Here is a 16,511-nt window from a genome sequence, read left to right as displayed (position 1 = left end):
TTATCCCTTACCCAACCAATGAAATAAAACGTACACTGATGGTACATATTTTGTTTGCATAAGCATAAGATAGATAGACACTTTCATACATGTCCCATTTCATATTTAGCCAAGAACAACTTGCTGCACCCTTTGATGATAATGACAGCCAGATAGATGGAATGCAAACAAATAATAGAGCAGAGATGTGGATGGAGATATTATAAATTGAAACCTAAAATTGTTGACATATTCAGATTTTGAGAGGACTAGGCTACTCAGAAACCATGCATGTAGCAGGTTCACAGGTAAATATTGTTGTTATAGGCCTACGTAACAACACGTATGTATGTGTGTGTGTATATGTAATATTATAATAATAATAATATACATTATGCCAAGATGCCATATGCCTGGCTGATTAAGCTACCTAAATGTTTCAGCCAAATCAGTAAATTCTCCCCTAAGAGGAACGCCAGAAGCGCGCGAAAAATACATACCTGAAAAAAAAGCTCGCAGACGAATGGTAAAAACAGGTAGTCTGCCCCGCGGGCGGTCAGACCTTTATCTGCCTCAATCGAGATTAAACGAGGTGAAGGAATGAATAGCATAAGGGATGGGTGAATGAATATCGCAAGGGATGGGTGAACGAATAGCTCAAGGGATGGGTGAAGTAATAGCTCAAGGGCTGGGTGAATGAATATCGCAAGGGATGGGTGAACGAATAGCTCAAGGGGTGGGTGAAGTAATAGCTCAAGGGCTGGGTGAATGAATATCGCAAGGGATGGGTGAACGAATAGCTCAAGGGATGGGTGAAGTAATAGCTCAAGGGCTGGGTGAATGAATATCACAAGGGATAGGTGAACGAATAGCTCAAGGGCTGGGTGTATTAATAGCTCAAGGGCTGGGTGAATGAATATCACAAGGGATGGGGAATGAATAGCACAAGGGATGGGTGAACGAATAGCAACGCGGGATACACCCACCTTCGCAAATCTGACACTGAAGGAGCGCGAGCTGAAGATAGTTTGCCAACAGCCGGCGAAGGAAGACACGCATGAAGGGTCCATTTGGAACAATATTACCTGTAAACAAATGTTTTGAAAAAGGTATGATATATTTTCTTTAGTTTGGGATAAAGTCGGTGTTTTATTTCTACACATTCAAAGTAGAAGTGGTAGGAAGTGGAACGTCACCTGTCATGCGACAGTGGTGGTCGTGGGGGCGCGTTTGACAATTTATGCAAATTTAGTTTAGTCAATTTACTTTATCTGTTGTATTTCGTCCATACTGTTTGTTTATCTCATTTATAATTAAAATATAATGTACAGTGGTTTTCAATGTTTTCCTACATCTGTAGGCCTACACTGAGGCCATCATCGAGGATAGTTGACTACTACTGTGGTTTGCCTCGTAGGTTACTCCTGCAATTTCTCGCAATTTCTCAATGCAAAGATTAGAATGCTATTTATTAGCCGAGGAGAATGATTAGGCATGGCGAATTGAAGTGCTGCTTTGAAATGTCAGCTTGCCTAATGATGAAGTATTTCTGTTGAAATGTTTGCATAAGTTTGAGATAAAGGTAAAGGTGTGACATCATCTTTTTTTTTACATCCTCAATTAAAAAAATAAACTAATTAATTTTGCATAATTGCATGCATTTTATTCCTGCCACGGTACTCTGCAGGATTATGCCACGTTTCAAAGATCATTTGAATGGTTTATGGGTGTCAGTATGGTTATGTCAAAGTTTAAATGCTTTGATGAGTTCGTTGTTTCCAAAGTTATTTGAAATTTAAACGGGAATGCACTTTTGTATCAACATTCTTTGAAGTTTATTAATAATATTTATTGTATTGCTCTATAACTTATAGGGATGTGCATCTTTCCCGTTCAAGACGATTCAACCATGTGTTTGATGTATTTGATACCATTCCACCAATTCCGCTCCAGCCATTACCACGAGCCCGACCTCCCCAAATAAGGTGCCACCACCCTCCTCCCGTGCTAGATACATGAGCTCCAATACGATACAGGAACAATACGTTTTAGTTTGAAATGATTCCGTGCGAATCGGTTTGATTAGAGAACGAGTCGAAGCGATTTGGTTTGATGTAATACGATACTATGCACTAACATTTGTTGCGTAAACACGTACATTTTCCATTCTAAATTAAAATCTGCTGCTGATGGAGCTCATGAAATGGGCCTCTCTGAGCTGGATTTGTGTGTGGTGTGTGTAAATTATGTATGTATATGGTGTATGTACTATGTAGGCACCTTAGCTGAGCCATAAGGGAGACAAGGCATCTACCATCCCAATACCACTATCAGATCGGGGGCAATGCAGCCTAGGTTTTTTGTCCCCCCACTTTGGTTCTGAAATTGTCACCCACTAATTAACTTGTCATTTTTGCAGATTATGTGTTTGAGCTAGTAATGTATCAATATTCGTTGTTTACAAATTAGTTATGACATAGCCAATGAATATATAGCACAACTTTGGATTCCACCCCCTTCTCAAAATGGAATTGTTTTGACCATTTTGAGGTTTTTACTGAGGGATCTTCTCTTCACCTCTTGCTTTGGCCATGCAGTGCACCTCATGTGATTACTGTCTTCATTATGAAATGATCAAATTTACCCTGTACATCTACAAATAATTATATACACTGATTGTTTAAAGTAAAACTACCAAAACTATTGCTGATGGTGAACCTGAACAATACAAATAAAATCTATTGTAGTAAGCCCTGTTCAGCAGGTATAGCCAGATGAGAGTTTCTACTGGGCACAGACCTCAGTTCAACGTCTAGTTTTGATTTACATTTGGTTGAGTTTTCAACTAACGTGAATTCAACGTCATTGGATTACGTTTAAAAGATGGGTTAAAAAAAGACAAAATGCCCTTACGTTGGTGACTTTTAGCAAATCCAAACAGTTTTCCACGTTGATTCAACGTCATCACATTGATTTTGTGGGTTGAAATTACGAGGAAACAACCTGTCTCAGGTAGCTTAATTTTATAACGGTAAAACGCAATTTTCAAAAGCACATAGATAACAATAACCTAGCAAATGACATAGGTTGTCACTCAACTAATAATGCCTAATATCACACACGCAAGCCATTTTAACGTTTGAATTCTGAAGGTGCCACGCAGATGTGCAAGATCAGGAACAGGCCGCATACCTCGCGTTGGTCAGCATGCGAATCTGGGCACAATGCGCTGTTTGACTAGACTACTGATATTGCCTGGGGTTGTTCGGCATGAAAAATTACATTTAGATCAATGACTGTCAACACAGTTACATGTAGTTCGACAGTGAAGGAGAGGACGCATCAGTTGTCACAAAATATGAGGTTTTTGGAAGGTAGAAAGAATGTAATTTGAGAAGAAAAAAAAAGTGAACCGGCGATTTGTAACGTTGTTACATTTGGATCTGTTTGGGGTCCACAAACCTACGCACTTAATCGGGGACCTATGCATATCGGTGAATTGTTACATCCATATGAACTTTTCTAATTCCATCCCTTATTTTGAAAATGCATTAAAGGGATAGTTTGAGATTTTCAGTCAAGCTGTTCCTCTAGACTTCCAGTTATTGCGCTAACGCTAGTTAGCATTGGCTCGCGAAGCTACCTCTAACTTACTTTGGTACTGGACGCAGATACATAAAAATGGTATCCACAAGGTATAGATAATTGCGAAAACCCCAAATTATCCCTTTAATAATGGAAGTAATTATTTTTCAATAGCATCAAGCATTTTCATTCCCTTTAATGTCTCCTCAGGTTTTCTGAGCTCCTCTCCTTTACCAGTGTGAAGGATGCAAGCTATAGGACTGAAGACGTGGGTATGGAGTCCTCTACTCTGTCTGGTTCTTATCTCTCTCTTACCTGTGCAAGCTCAGGGTCAAGGTAAACACAATCGTATAGGCTGCTCCTTATCATCTGTCGTCTGGTGTGTGTCTTTTTGATGTGCAGCTTTTGTCGAAGCATTTGTCTTTGTGTCACTGTCACTTTGTGATTATTTTACTTCAAAGGGAAAAGTCACTATTTTCTGGTATATTGGCACATTTTTGTGTATAATATCACATCATTAACATTCCATTTGCAGTCGACTCAAGTGCTTTCAGAATATGCTTTGACATGAACTACCTACCCTTACTGTATATATCTGCCTTTGACCTTAACCTTGTTGATGTGAAAAAGAACAAGAACTGCATCCTCAAACAGCTGCAGTTTGTTTATCTGGGCTTGTCTTGACACCGTTGCCCAGTCCTCAAGTGAAACAAACCACAGCATTCCTGTGCTAAGAGTGGACTCTACGCTATGCTAACCTGGGCTACAGTATAGTGCCGCTTTGAGTTGTATTGTAGCATTACACCTTGGACAGCATCCATTGGTTGTCGGCAGAAGCCTTCTGTTCTGAAGAGCTGCCCTCTGGTTTAAGATAAACAACCTGTCCCTTTTACAGGTGGACTGTCAGTTGGCTTCCATAGAAGTTTCCTTCAAAGTACAGTACACCAGAGAGGTTTAACTGAAAGCATCCAGACCTTACGGCGATCAACAAGGGAAGGAGGTCTGGTAACACAGGCCACTGTCACCCAACGGCATGTGGCCACAGTATCTCACCCAATATGTCCCTCCTTATGTCACAAACTGCTATACAGAAACCCAGCCTAAAACCTCAAACAGAATTCAATGCAGATGTAGAAGCATGGTGGCTAGGAAAAACTCCCTAGAAATGCAGGAACCTAGGAAGAAACCTAGAGAGGAACCAGGCACTGAGGGGTGGCCAGTCCTCTTCTGGTTGTGCCAGGTGGAGATTATAACACTACATGGCCAAGATGTTCAAACGTTCATAGATGACCAGCAGGTTCAAATAATAATAATCACAGTGGTTGTAGAGGGTGCAATAGGTCAGCACCTCAGGAGTAAATGGCAGTTGGCTTTTCATAGTCGATCATTCAGAGTTAGAGACAGCAGGTGCGGTATAGAGAGAGAGAGTTGAAAACAGCAGGTCCGGGACAAGGTAGCACGTCTGGTGAACAGGTCAGGGTTCCATAGCCGCAGGCAGAACAGTTGAAACTGGAGCAGCAGCACGACCAGGTGGACTGGGGACAGCAAGGAGTCGTCAGGCCAGGTAGTCCTGAGTCATGGTCCTAGGGCCCAGGTCCTGCGAGAGAAGAGAGAAAGAGAGAGAGAATTAGAGGGAGCATACTTAAATTCACACAGGACACCGGATAAGACAGGAGAACTACTCCAGATATAACAGGCTGACCCTAGCCCCCCGACACAAACTATTGCAGCATAATTACTGGAGGCTGAGACGGGAGGGGCCGGGAGACACTGTGGCCCCGTCCGACGATACCCCCGGACAGGGCCAACCAGGCAGGATATAACCCCACCCACTTTGCCAAAGCACAGCCCCCACACCACTAGAGGGATATCTTCAACCACCAACTTACCATCCTGAGACAAGGTAGAGTATAGCCCACGAAGATCTCCCCCACGGCACGAACCCGAGGGGGGGCGGCAACCCGGACAGGAAGATCACGTCAGTGACTCAACCCACTCTAGTGACACACCCCTCCTAGGGACGGCATGGAAAAGCACCAGTAAGCCAGTGACTCAGCCCCCGTAGTAGGGTTAGAGGCAGAGAATCCCAGTGGAGAGAGGGGAACCGGTCAGGCAGAGACAGCAAGGGCGGTTCGTCTCTCCAGTGCCTTTCCGTTCACCTTCACACCCCTGGGACTGACTACACTCAATCATAGGACCTACTGAAGAGATGAGTCTTCAATAAAGACTTAAAGGTCGAGACCGAGTCTGCGTCTCTCACATGGATAGGCAGACCATTCCATAAAAATTGAGCTCTATAGGAGAAAGCCCTGCCTCCAGCTGTTTGCTTAGAAATTCTAGAGACAATAAGGAGGCCTGCGTCTTGTGACCGTAGCGTACATGTAGGTATGTACGGCAGGACCAAATCGGAAAGATAGGTAGGAGCAAGCCCATGTAATGCTTTGTAGGTTAGCAGTAAAACCTTAAAATCAGCCCTAGCCTTAACAGGGAGCCAGTGTAGCGAGGCTGGCACTGGAGTAACACATTTTCACAGATTATTTAAAATGCATTACACTTTCCATGTCTGACTTGTTCCAAACTTCCCATGGGTGCTTGAGGCCTCATAAACCCTCACCAGCCTTCTGGCTGTTTGCAAAAGACAGCTATGAAAAATATATATAAGAACTTAAGCCTATCTTCACACAGGCAAGTCCTTTGTCTTGGAGATGTTGGACTACTAGTTTGTTTTGGAAATGTGCAAATGAATGCACCAAGTCTCTGAAGGTTTTAAAAAAACACACACACAAACAACACACTTTCTAATTCTCTCACTCGGGGAAGCGACATTCTTCAGAGAAGAGGTATCTTTTTTTCAGAGAGAGTTAAGCCCTGCTGAATACCCACCCCCCATTTTCAGGTTGGTGAGCTCGGTACAGTATTATCATTTGCCTGTTTGCACCATGCACCATCTCCGGGCTCTTTACCTTCTGATGAGTTACCCCTTTTTATGCGCTTGATTGTATTGTTTCCATACCTACATTAATGTCTGAAGGTATTTAAAGAATACATTGGCAAAATATATCTTGCCTGCTCTTAATGAGGACACAAACAAGACAAGTTTGTGTGACTGTTTGCAGTCTTTTCCATTGTTACCAAATTGGATGGGAATGTTTTTTGTTGTTGGTTTGTTTGTTTTCTCTGGGATTTGGTAATGCCTATTACTGCCTGATGTGCGGAGCTGATGGGATGTTGACCCAAGAGGAAGTGGTGAAAGTGGTATATCACTCTACTTGCAGATAGATATCTTCTTGAAGACAGGAATAAATGCTATTCCAGTGCCTTTCAATTTGTCGCTGCTGCGATTGAAAAAAAAAAGGCACATTCTACTCTGAAAAGGCCTGAAAGTAAAGAGCACACTCTTTGTAATACAATCTCAATTCGACTGCTCCGGCGAAATGCAATCATGATGAGATCGGGGATGGTACTTTGGTGCTGAGATAAGTGCTGCACAAAAGACCCCCCGCCAAAAGAGATATGAGAGCTATCAATGGCAAAGGAAGGGAGAGAATGTGACTTTGCTTTTTTGTGACATCTGTGGTACTCTTTGAATCTGCATCTTTTTAATTTGGCCAAGATTCAATCTTTTAGGACTGTTGAAACACAGATGGAGAGTGCCTGTTACCTCGCCAAACACTGGCTGGAGTTCAATCTAACTGTTTCATAATCACTTTTAACTGGGGAATCTCGAGTTTCATGCATTTCCATTGGCAAAAAATCCCCAAACCCTTCACACTCTGCTAGTTACTGAATTTGGAGAGTTTTTTTTCAAAGAACATTGGTTTTTACGCCTCATTGAACTCCAACCACTGTCTTGGTGTCATTAACCATGCATTCAAGATTACTATTGAATACTATATACAAACACTTCGAGTTAGTCCGTTGTTGTAAAACTGTGTTTTCTGTCTTTTTTTGTCTAGTTGCCACCCCACGAAGACTTCGTTTCAAAGTCCTGAGCGCAACCCAGCTGCATGTGTCATGGAAAGAACCGAAAGGAGACTTTGAAAGCTACAGATTTATTTATAGCACACAATCAGGTAAGGTCCAGCAATGAGAACGAACGATCAAGTTACGATTTGGCGCTGAAGGAGGCTGTCTAACTTATGTTGCGTGTTTTACAACAGCTTTATACTTGCAGTGTAGAAAACATAATTACATATCAACTAAACATCAGATGATAATGTAATCGGGTTATTACTCGTCTCCTATGACATTAATGTATTCTGGAGGTTTGACTATAGTCATGATAATTGGAGTAGGAGTTGAAGAACACACAGACTGATGGATAATAATCACGAAGAACAGAGGAGAGTGGCACACACTTTTGTACACCCATTTTCTTATTGCAGTGAGAGAGCCAATGTTTTTGGCGTGCACTTACAGGAAAGAATTAGGAGTACTTCAGAGTGTGTGTTTTTCCTGTATTTTATAGTCACGATGAGAAATGAACTCCAAACATCCATTTTGTAATCTATAATAATCACTATGATTGATACACCTATTAGGCGATTGACTGTAGTGCAGCCTACCATTTCACTTCTCAAGTTGTTCTTAAGGAAACATATTAATAAATGGCTCATTCTCAATGTATAGATAGACTCCATGACATTCCACCATGGCTTTTACTTTGTCCTTACTTGAAGCTGTAGCTTCAGTGGCTTGCCTGGCCTTGAGCTGGTTTTGATCAAGATAATGGAGTAAGCATCAGATAAGACTCAGTGAGCAGAGCAGAAGCAGCTGTGTCTAAACTGCCTGAGGCCGGCTGGGGCATGGGACACAATCTCATCCCACCCCTGGCACCCTGCTGAATGAGCACATTTCCCCACCAAGCTGGCTTCCTCTGGTGAACTTCTCTTCATGCCAGCTGCAGAATGGAGGATATTTCAACCTTTTCTTCCAGACCTGGGTTCAAATAGTATTTGTTTGTCTTTTTAAATGCTATGAGCTTTTGATCGAGCCTACCTGGAGTACGGGTGGCGAGGTTTGCCCTTTTGGGGCTATTCCGTTGGTTCCTTTGCATCAGGCAAGCTCAATCTAGCGCAGCTGAAGTATTTTAGTATTTTAAAGAAAACTAATGCTATTTGAAACCAGGTCTGATTTCCCTCTTCTCTCTTTCTCTTCACCCCTGCAGTTCAGTGTTTGTCATTGCTCAGAATGGCATTCCAATTGCGGAGTCAGTCAGAGTTTTTATATTACGTGTGGGTTGAAATGGGAGCTTCTGAGAGAGGCTAGTCAGTGAGCCTTTGTTCGTTGAAGAAGAGTTGCTTTGACAGAGGGTGACACCCGCAGACATACACAAATCATCATGATTGGGGTGGAATTGAATGCAGCACTGGATTGTGGGTAGTAACTCTTACTCCCTTCTCCAACACTTAGGGCTCTATTTTAAGAAACCCAATGCAATGGTAAATCTTAGCGCTGTCAGTAGCTGAATAGGTTTAGGGGTGTGTCAGAAATATTTTTGCTATTTTCACAACCAGAATTATAGGCGTAGTAGCTGGTGGTGGCGCGAAAGGGGTAGGGTTTGATTAATACATAAATTGGAGGTGTGATGAGGGCTTGGCCACTCACTGGGCAATCAATACGCTTCATGGCTTAATATTGCATGCAGTGACAAGTTCTATACGTTATTGACAGTCTTTGCGTTGTTGTCAACTCTAATTTGTCAGGGGTCACGAAATATTCTCATCCTAGTCCATTGTGGATTGATGTTACATTTATTAAATAGCATAGGCTACAATAATGAGTAATTGACAGTCAACATTGTTGAAATTGGTTTCAACGAGCATAGGCCTAAATGTATTTATGCATCCCATAAATTGTTTTGTTTGTGTGAGGCATGTTCTCAATAAGCAAGATATAGCCTAGGCCTACCCTTGATATGGTGTTATAGGACTGACTGAATAATTTGAATATGTTTGGCGGAGCATGTCTTTGGTAGCCAGACAAGAGGCGCTCTTTGGAAATGGGGATGAATACAAGCTGAATGGAATCTCACTGCAGTTAGGCCTATGTGAATTGTGAATAATGCAAAAGCATGATGGCAAAAGCCTAACAAGTAGACCATTATTTTAGAAACTCTTTATTGATAGTCTCCTTGGCTAATGCATGGCCAGGATAAGAAATACATATAAAAAGGGGATATCCGCTCACAATTTTGCTGCTCCCAAATATTATCTTTTAATACAGCTTTGGTGAATAAAATGTATTTCAAAGCGGTCTCACGGGCCAAACCCTTAATCGATAGTCTTGACTACTTGCTGAATGCATTGGGCAGGACAAAAAAAAAACAGCCTTCATTGAGAGGAGGGGAGGCAATGCTTGGATTTTAATCAAATGAAAGGAAATGAGGTTGAGGTTCAGGGACACAAAAAGAACACCTGTCTTGTTCCATGTGCATATTTGCGCATATGGGCTCTGTACATCACGGAAGGATAGGCTGCGCTTCCGCTGTCAAAATCCTTGTCGTTACTGCTAAGACCAGCTTTTGGTTGGTCTCAAATATCCCCACCAGCGCTGCCTGAAATTGGCACTTGGGTGCACGTTTTTAAGGACACACTTCAGATATTGCCACCCCTCCCACCTCAGCGCAAGAGAGCTCATATAAGATAGGTAAATTACCAATCCTGGCGCAAGTGTTTGAAAGTAGCCGAGCGCCGGTCCAAATTGCCAATGAGTGTAATGAGATCCTGTGTGTAGCTGGTGTAGAGAGTCAGTCGCAGGACAGCAGATATGAGTAACCAATGTACTTTACTCAAAAACAAATGCAAAAATATGCGAGCCCACAAATACGTACCGTCTTACAATAAACAATTACTCACAAACAAACATGGGGGAACAGAGGGTTAAATAATTAACAAGTAATTGGGGAATTGAAACCAGGTGTGTAAGACAAAGACAAAACAAATGGAAAATGAAAAGTGGATCGGCGATGGCTAGAAGGCCGGTGACGTCGACCGCTGAACGCCACCCGAACAAGGAGAGGGACCGACTTTGGTGGAAGTCGTGACAATGAGCGTGATTTTGACATTGCGCTGGCTTAACACCAGCCGAAAATAGAGCCCTTACACTCCCATCTTCGTCAGGTTTCAAAATGCACATTGACTTGACCGTTATAAGATGCAGGGTAAGGTAAGTGTGACCACTGTGCGTTTCTGATGCATTATGTATACGGAGTGTGCTGTATCAACACAGACATTTTGCTGAAAAATATAAAACAATCAGTGGTTTTCAAGTATGCTGTGGTACATTCGGAAGTATTGGTCAATAATGCCTATGAATGACCTATGATGGACACACCCCCTCAATACATAGTTTTTTTAATCATCTTTAAACAAGATCTGACAAGGTATGACACCCCCATTTCTACAACATGCCCACTCACTTCCATTTGCAACGTGTTGCCTTCAGGCCATGCAAAGCAGATGTACCATAATTGTAATAAAGGAACTGTACGTGTCAGTGAACCCGTGAAAGATGTGTTAAATGTCATGATAATTATAATTTCGTAGTTCTGTTCTGATATGCAGAACAAGAATGATGAAACCTAAGGTCAATGCATAAATAGTACATTTTAGCTACTTAGCTACATTACCTTAAGTGCTTCAATTCTCTGCCAGTGTCAATTGATCTAAATGGATTTTAAATCAGTAGGCGACACAGTGAGTGCATTCTCCAGTTTTTTTTTCTTCCAAACAGCCATGTTAAGTTGTTTTTGAAGAGAGAGACAGTTGCGTGAGTCCAACTGAGGTTCTTCATGTCCTGTGGGTACTGCTTAAAATAATTCAGGTGTGTTGGAGCGCGGAGGCCTCTCTTTACTTGTCCTGCAGCAGCCGTTTAGCCGCTGACTAGTTCGTTTACTGCCAATATAACCCCGTAGCAGTAGTATCCTTCATTGCAACTAGCACGTCAACTCAACATCATTGTCATTCCTGACATTTCACCTGAAAAGGAGATTTCAAAATAGTCTAATTGAATTTTTTTTTAAAACTATTTTTATTATGATAAACTCATTTTCAATAGAATGCATTTAATAAACAAATCAGAACACAAGTGAAACCAATTTCTAAGTTTGGTCTTGTTTGTTACTTTCTTCCAATTACAGATGCAGAGGAGACTGAACTAGAGGTGACAAAAAAGGAAGCCAAAGTGATCATTGACTTTGACCCCAGAAAGTTGTATACAGTCAAGGTCACTGCTGTGAAAGGTGCTCAGGAGAGCAAGCCACTTCAAGGAACATTTAAGAGTGAGAAGAGCCTTTTAACTTTTACAACTTATTCTATGATTTCATGAGGTTGTTTATCAAAGGAAATAGTTGATCTGTGTGATTGCCATTGTTCAAACATCTTTGACAAAATGTATTCTACAGTATAATGTGTCAATGGAAATGTGTTTGGTTTATTTCTGCTCAACTTTCAGAGCCTGACAATGAGAACGTACAGCCCCAGAATGTACGACCCAAAAACCAGAAAGACACCAGTGTCACTGAGGAGAACAATGACATATCTGAAGGTAAGGTGGAAGGTATGAGTGACCAACCTCTGAAATCTGGAAATTGCTGTGGCTCAGTCTTCAAATCGCAATTCAAAAACCTGGATTTCAACCAGGATTTCAACATAAAGAAGATTCACTTGACGACACACAGGTAAGTTGAAGCTCCAGGGGCCTCTTGGTTGGTGCTGAGGCTATCCCTGGCGGTGGAGTGGACTGCTGTACATTTGTCGTTGGGAGTGGATGTGACAATTAGAAAACATTGCCCTTGTGATATTTTCGTTTGAACTTTTCTGAAGAAGAAAGGCCTCGAATGTGATCCTCATTCCCATTTGCTCTTTGGAGAAACATCTGCAATGTGCTTCATTTCAAGTAGACTTTGAAGGAAAGTTCAGGGCTGGCAAATGGTCAATTAAAAATAAGCACTGGACATTGCAAAGCATTTTGGAGCAATGATCTACTTGTGATTGCTGTGTTGCGCAAAACCAAGGTAAACCTTAACTATTTTCCTTTTAAAATGAGCATGAAGTTGTTATAAATCTGTCATGACAAATGATCGCCCAGGATCTAAAAACAGGAATGACGAAGTTTACCAACAGTCATCACGAACCACCAAACATGGTTGTAGATGTCTATACAATGTTCAGAGAAGATACAACAGTAGAATGCACACATACATTACATCAAATAAATAGTGCATTAACCCTGATAGAAAGCTGCAATGTCAAAGGAGTCTACAGCTATGTCTCAGGGCTAATACTGTATAGGAGGATTCAGCCCCAACTGAAATAACCTTTACCCTAACAGATGTTATGTATGCAATAGTTGCAGAGGTGTTTTAACACGCGTTCAAACAGATTAAAGAGACGTAAGGGACTAAGTATTGATTCTTTGCAACGGATTGAGCTCAAAGTGTCTGAACATAAGAGTTGTCTGCAAGAAAACAATTTTCTGCCACATTATTGCAACTTGCCTGTATTCAGCGTTATTTAAAAAAAACAGGGATTTTGTAAGAGCTGTTGGTGGGCTGAAACAGGCTATTTGTGGGAGATTTAGGAGTTTGTTTTCAGACAAAGAGCGTAACAGTGTTTATAAAACTCCTGTGGTGTGTGTGTGGCGACTTGGACCTCGTCTGTGTTTCTGGCATAAAGAGCTATGATTTGGCCGAGGTGTCAAAAAGTATTTGAGGGAAGGCTTTGCAGTTATGGAATGTGGTGTAAGGATCCCTGTAGTGCTTTGAGATCTGCGATAGATCACCTGCCGTCTCTTAAAATGCCTATGGGTAAAAACCGGAAGGAGGAAACTAACTCAGATATAATGATGCTGCTTTGGTTTCTCCCTCACTCTATCTTCTTTCTCTCTCTTTTCCTCCTCTTTCTTTTCCTCTCAAGCTCTCATTTATTCCTCACTGTTTCTCTCCTTTTTCTCTTTCTCCCTCCCTCTGCACTCTCCCTCGCTCTATCCATTGCATGTAGACAATTGACACAGGCAGCTATCTCCTTGCCCACACTTGCAGAATACCGTTGCTATGTTATCGTGGGGCCCATTCAAGGATGTCTCCAGGCTTGGTAAGTAAACCCCCTATAGCTCCCTGCCTGCTTGCCTGGGTGTGCAGGGATGCCAGAGGGCATACAGGTGTGCCCAAGGCCTGGCAGACGCCTCAGTCCCACACAACCTAGCACTTAGCTCCATGTCTACCCTCTCTGAACTGGTCCCAGGAAGGATATTGGACCCTGATATTGGTGCCCTAATTGAATCTTCTGGGGCCAAACTTCTGGGGCCACTTCCGTCGTGGCGGTGGTGTCATAAGGGACATTTACAGGTGATTAAGGCCAGATGACTCATGCGTCACCATGGCAGCGCTTATGTTGTGCAGGGGCCGGGGTTTGGGACCGAGGCTCGGGGTTCATTGACACATTATTGAGCAGAAAATTATTGGTGTCAGTCAGTTAAAGGATAAAATGGCATAATTTATGTATGACAAATTAATTTTCAGCCCCTTTTGGCTCAAGAGGAATAGACGGTTATGGGCGTGTGCTGTGTGGTATATTACAGTGCCGTAACATTATCATAGGCACTACTTAACCTCTTAATTTCATTCCAGTTTGTGCTTCCCATGCCAGCTTTTAGGTATATTCTATATGCAGCAGCATAAGCAGTTACCAGTATATCTGAACTGATAACCGCCACCAGTACCAGACCATATCTTTTACCTTTCAGCTAGACTGCTTTCAGTTCCTGCTACCTGCTCAAGTTAGCGCAGATAGCATTAGCTTATCTGCCCTGTCGCGTTGGGGTCAAGGAAAATATTACGCCTCCTCAATGTCCCTTAACTAGCAGGTGGTTGGAGAAGTAGTACAACCAGACAGTATTACGCTGCAATGACATGTCCCATTTGTTTAACTTTAATTACACGGTCATTTGTTCACACAGAGGCAATTGGACCGTATCCGGAGAGGCCGGCGAGATAATGAGATCACAGCTTGCTCCTGATGTCCCCCACTCATCAGGGGACCCTAACGAGCTGTAGTGTCGCCCCCAGGAACCACAGGTTATATTTTAAGCATGAAGACTTTTAGAGGTCTCCAGTAGCCTACAGACAGGGCTGCTTAGAGGACAGAGAGGTTCTCTCTAGGCTCATGAATAACAGCTAAGAGATGGGGACAGAAGATGTAATGGTAGTGGTATCGTTTCAGGCAATGTTTAGTGAAGGAGGAGGTCGTTATCTTGCTTTTCTGTTGGTTAAGATGTGGTTGAATATCTGTGCAGTAGTGGATAAAAATGTGACAGTTTGCACTAGTTCAGCACTAACAGGCATGGGTTACTTTCCTAATTCTCTTGACTGTCTGGAAAACACAGTGTTTTCATAAGACATAAGAGCAACCCAAGGTAAAATAATATAGCTACAGTATCTCTGTAACCATGGGCACAGTAACAGGCATGGTTTTGAAGGCTGAACTAGTACAACTGTTGGAATTCTCTGTTCGGTGTCAAAGGCACAGGATTCCATCAATGTTCATTTATAATTCATTATAATTAATTTGTTTGGTAACAGGCTGTACAGTACCTTTGATATCCAGTCATAATGCTGTCCATTTAAGACTTGCAGGAAAACTGGAAATAATTTGATGGACAAGCATTGAACTTTTATGCTGAACACTAGGGATACTACTTCCTATTGAGTGACAGGCATTGTGTCATTCATAGGATGGTGTTATAACAGGTTTTATAACAGTTTCATGGCAAAATAAAATACCTGGCTAGCTCGGCCAGTTAGCTTGTGGTGAAAGGAACACGTTTACTGTACATGGCTCTAGATCAGGGATGGGCAACTTTGTTGGGGCTGGAGGCCACAAAACATTCTGAACTAATCTTGAGGGGCCGCAGTGGCTCGCGGGACTGCGCACCCACATCCATACCCACACATGCAGTCAGAGTTGGCCGTAACCTTTTGGGGGCTCTAAGCTAAATTTTGTTGGGCTATTTGAGTGACTCTCAGTGACTGACATAACAAGAGAAAAACTGCTGATGCACAACCAATTTTCAAAATTGCACCTTGTGTATTCTACTATTGATCCGCGGGCTTTCAAAAGGGGAGCCGGGGGCCTCCAGTTGCCCATCCCCGCTCTAGCTGATGGATACATTGCAGACCACTGCAAACTTACAGCATTCATTATGTACAAAATCAGCAATAAATAAACAACTCAACGCAATTTCATTTCCCCATGCTACAAAACCATGATGAATCAACAAAGCATACCTCATCGCAGACGGATGTAAATGTAAATGGATGCACTGTTCATATAGCCAAATTGAAAGTGAGCAAAAGAGGGCTGTAGCCTAGCCAGAGAGAGTCTGGGATTCCATTAATGCAAGTGCTGGCTTTACTGAGTTATGAAGCATGGAGCAAAAGCTCCATCAATGGAACTTGACATTGAAACAGAGTCATTTGGAGGGGATAGGAATGTGACAGGTGACGGATGCTCTCAGGCGGGTAGGCAGGCACCAGTTTAAAGGCACCTAGTTAACCCCTGCCAGAGAGAAGATCCCAAGTGATTACGTCCATATGGTCAGGAGGAATTGGCCTCTGTTGACCAGCATCATGCATCATTCATTACACTTTCTGAGAGATCTCACACACACACACACACACTCGCGCACACACACACACAGTTCCTGTCACATCACCCAACTCTTCCAGTCTGTTGTTAATTGTTTCTAGCGACAGAAGTGCATTTGAATATTCGCAGAATGCATCTAACTTACAGTAATTTCCCCCGGGTTCCCACGACAACGTCTGAATGTTGTCACATTGTCTGTTCATTGTTTGTTCTCTGCCGGATGATGCTGACAGATGTTACTTGTTAATCTTCGCTCGATCGACAGCGTGGCACTTTTTCCATATGTCGCATCGCCTCACA

The 16,511-nt window shown here is 42.4% G+C and overlaps 1 protein-coding gene across 3 annotated transcripts in view; it reads left to right on the top strand.

The window, feature by feature from the left end:
- The first annotated feature begins 774 nt into the window (after nt 1–774).
- LOC106569929 (collagen alpha-1(XIV) chain) overlaps nt 775–16,511 on the top strand; it is a 91,047-nt gene continuing 75,310 nt past the window's right edge. The window contains exons 1-5 of one of the 3 annotated variants that reach the window (XM_014141684.2): nt 775–1,088; nt 3,775–3,900; nt 7,521–7,637; nt 11,705–11,845; nt 12,019–12,111. In XM_014141684.2, coding sequence (XP_013997159.2) covers nt 3,810–3,900; nt 7,521–7,637; nt 11,705–11,845; nt 12,019–12,111 — 442 coding nt within the window. In that variant the 5' untranslated portion in view covers nt 775–1,088; nt 3,775–3,809. The remainder of the gene's footprint in view (nt 1,089–3,774; nt 3,901–7,520; nt 7,638–11,704; nt 11,846–12,018; nt 12,112–16,511) is intronic. The other 2 variants (XM_014141686.2, XM_014141687.2) reach the window with 2 other exon arrangements.

Source organism: Salmo salar, chromosome ssa14 (assembly GCF_905237065.1).
Source record: "Salmo salar chromosome ssa14, Ssal_v3.1, whole genome shotgun sequence".
Lineage (NCBI taxonomy): Eukaryota > Metazoa > Chordata > Actinopteri > Salmoniformes > Salmonidae > Salmo > Salmo salar.
Note: the sequence above shows the minus strand (reverse complement) of the source record. Positions and strands in the feature narration are given on the sequence as shown.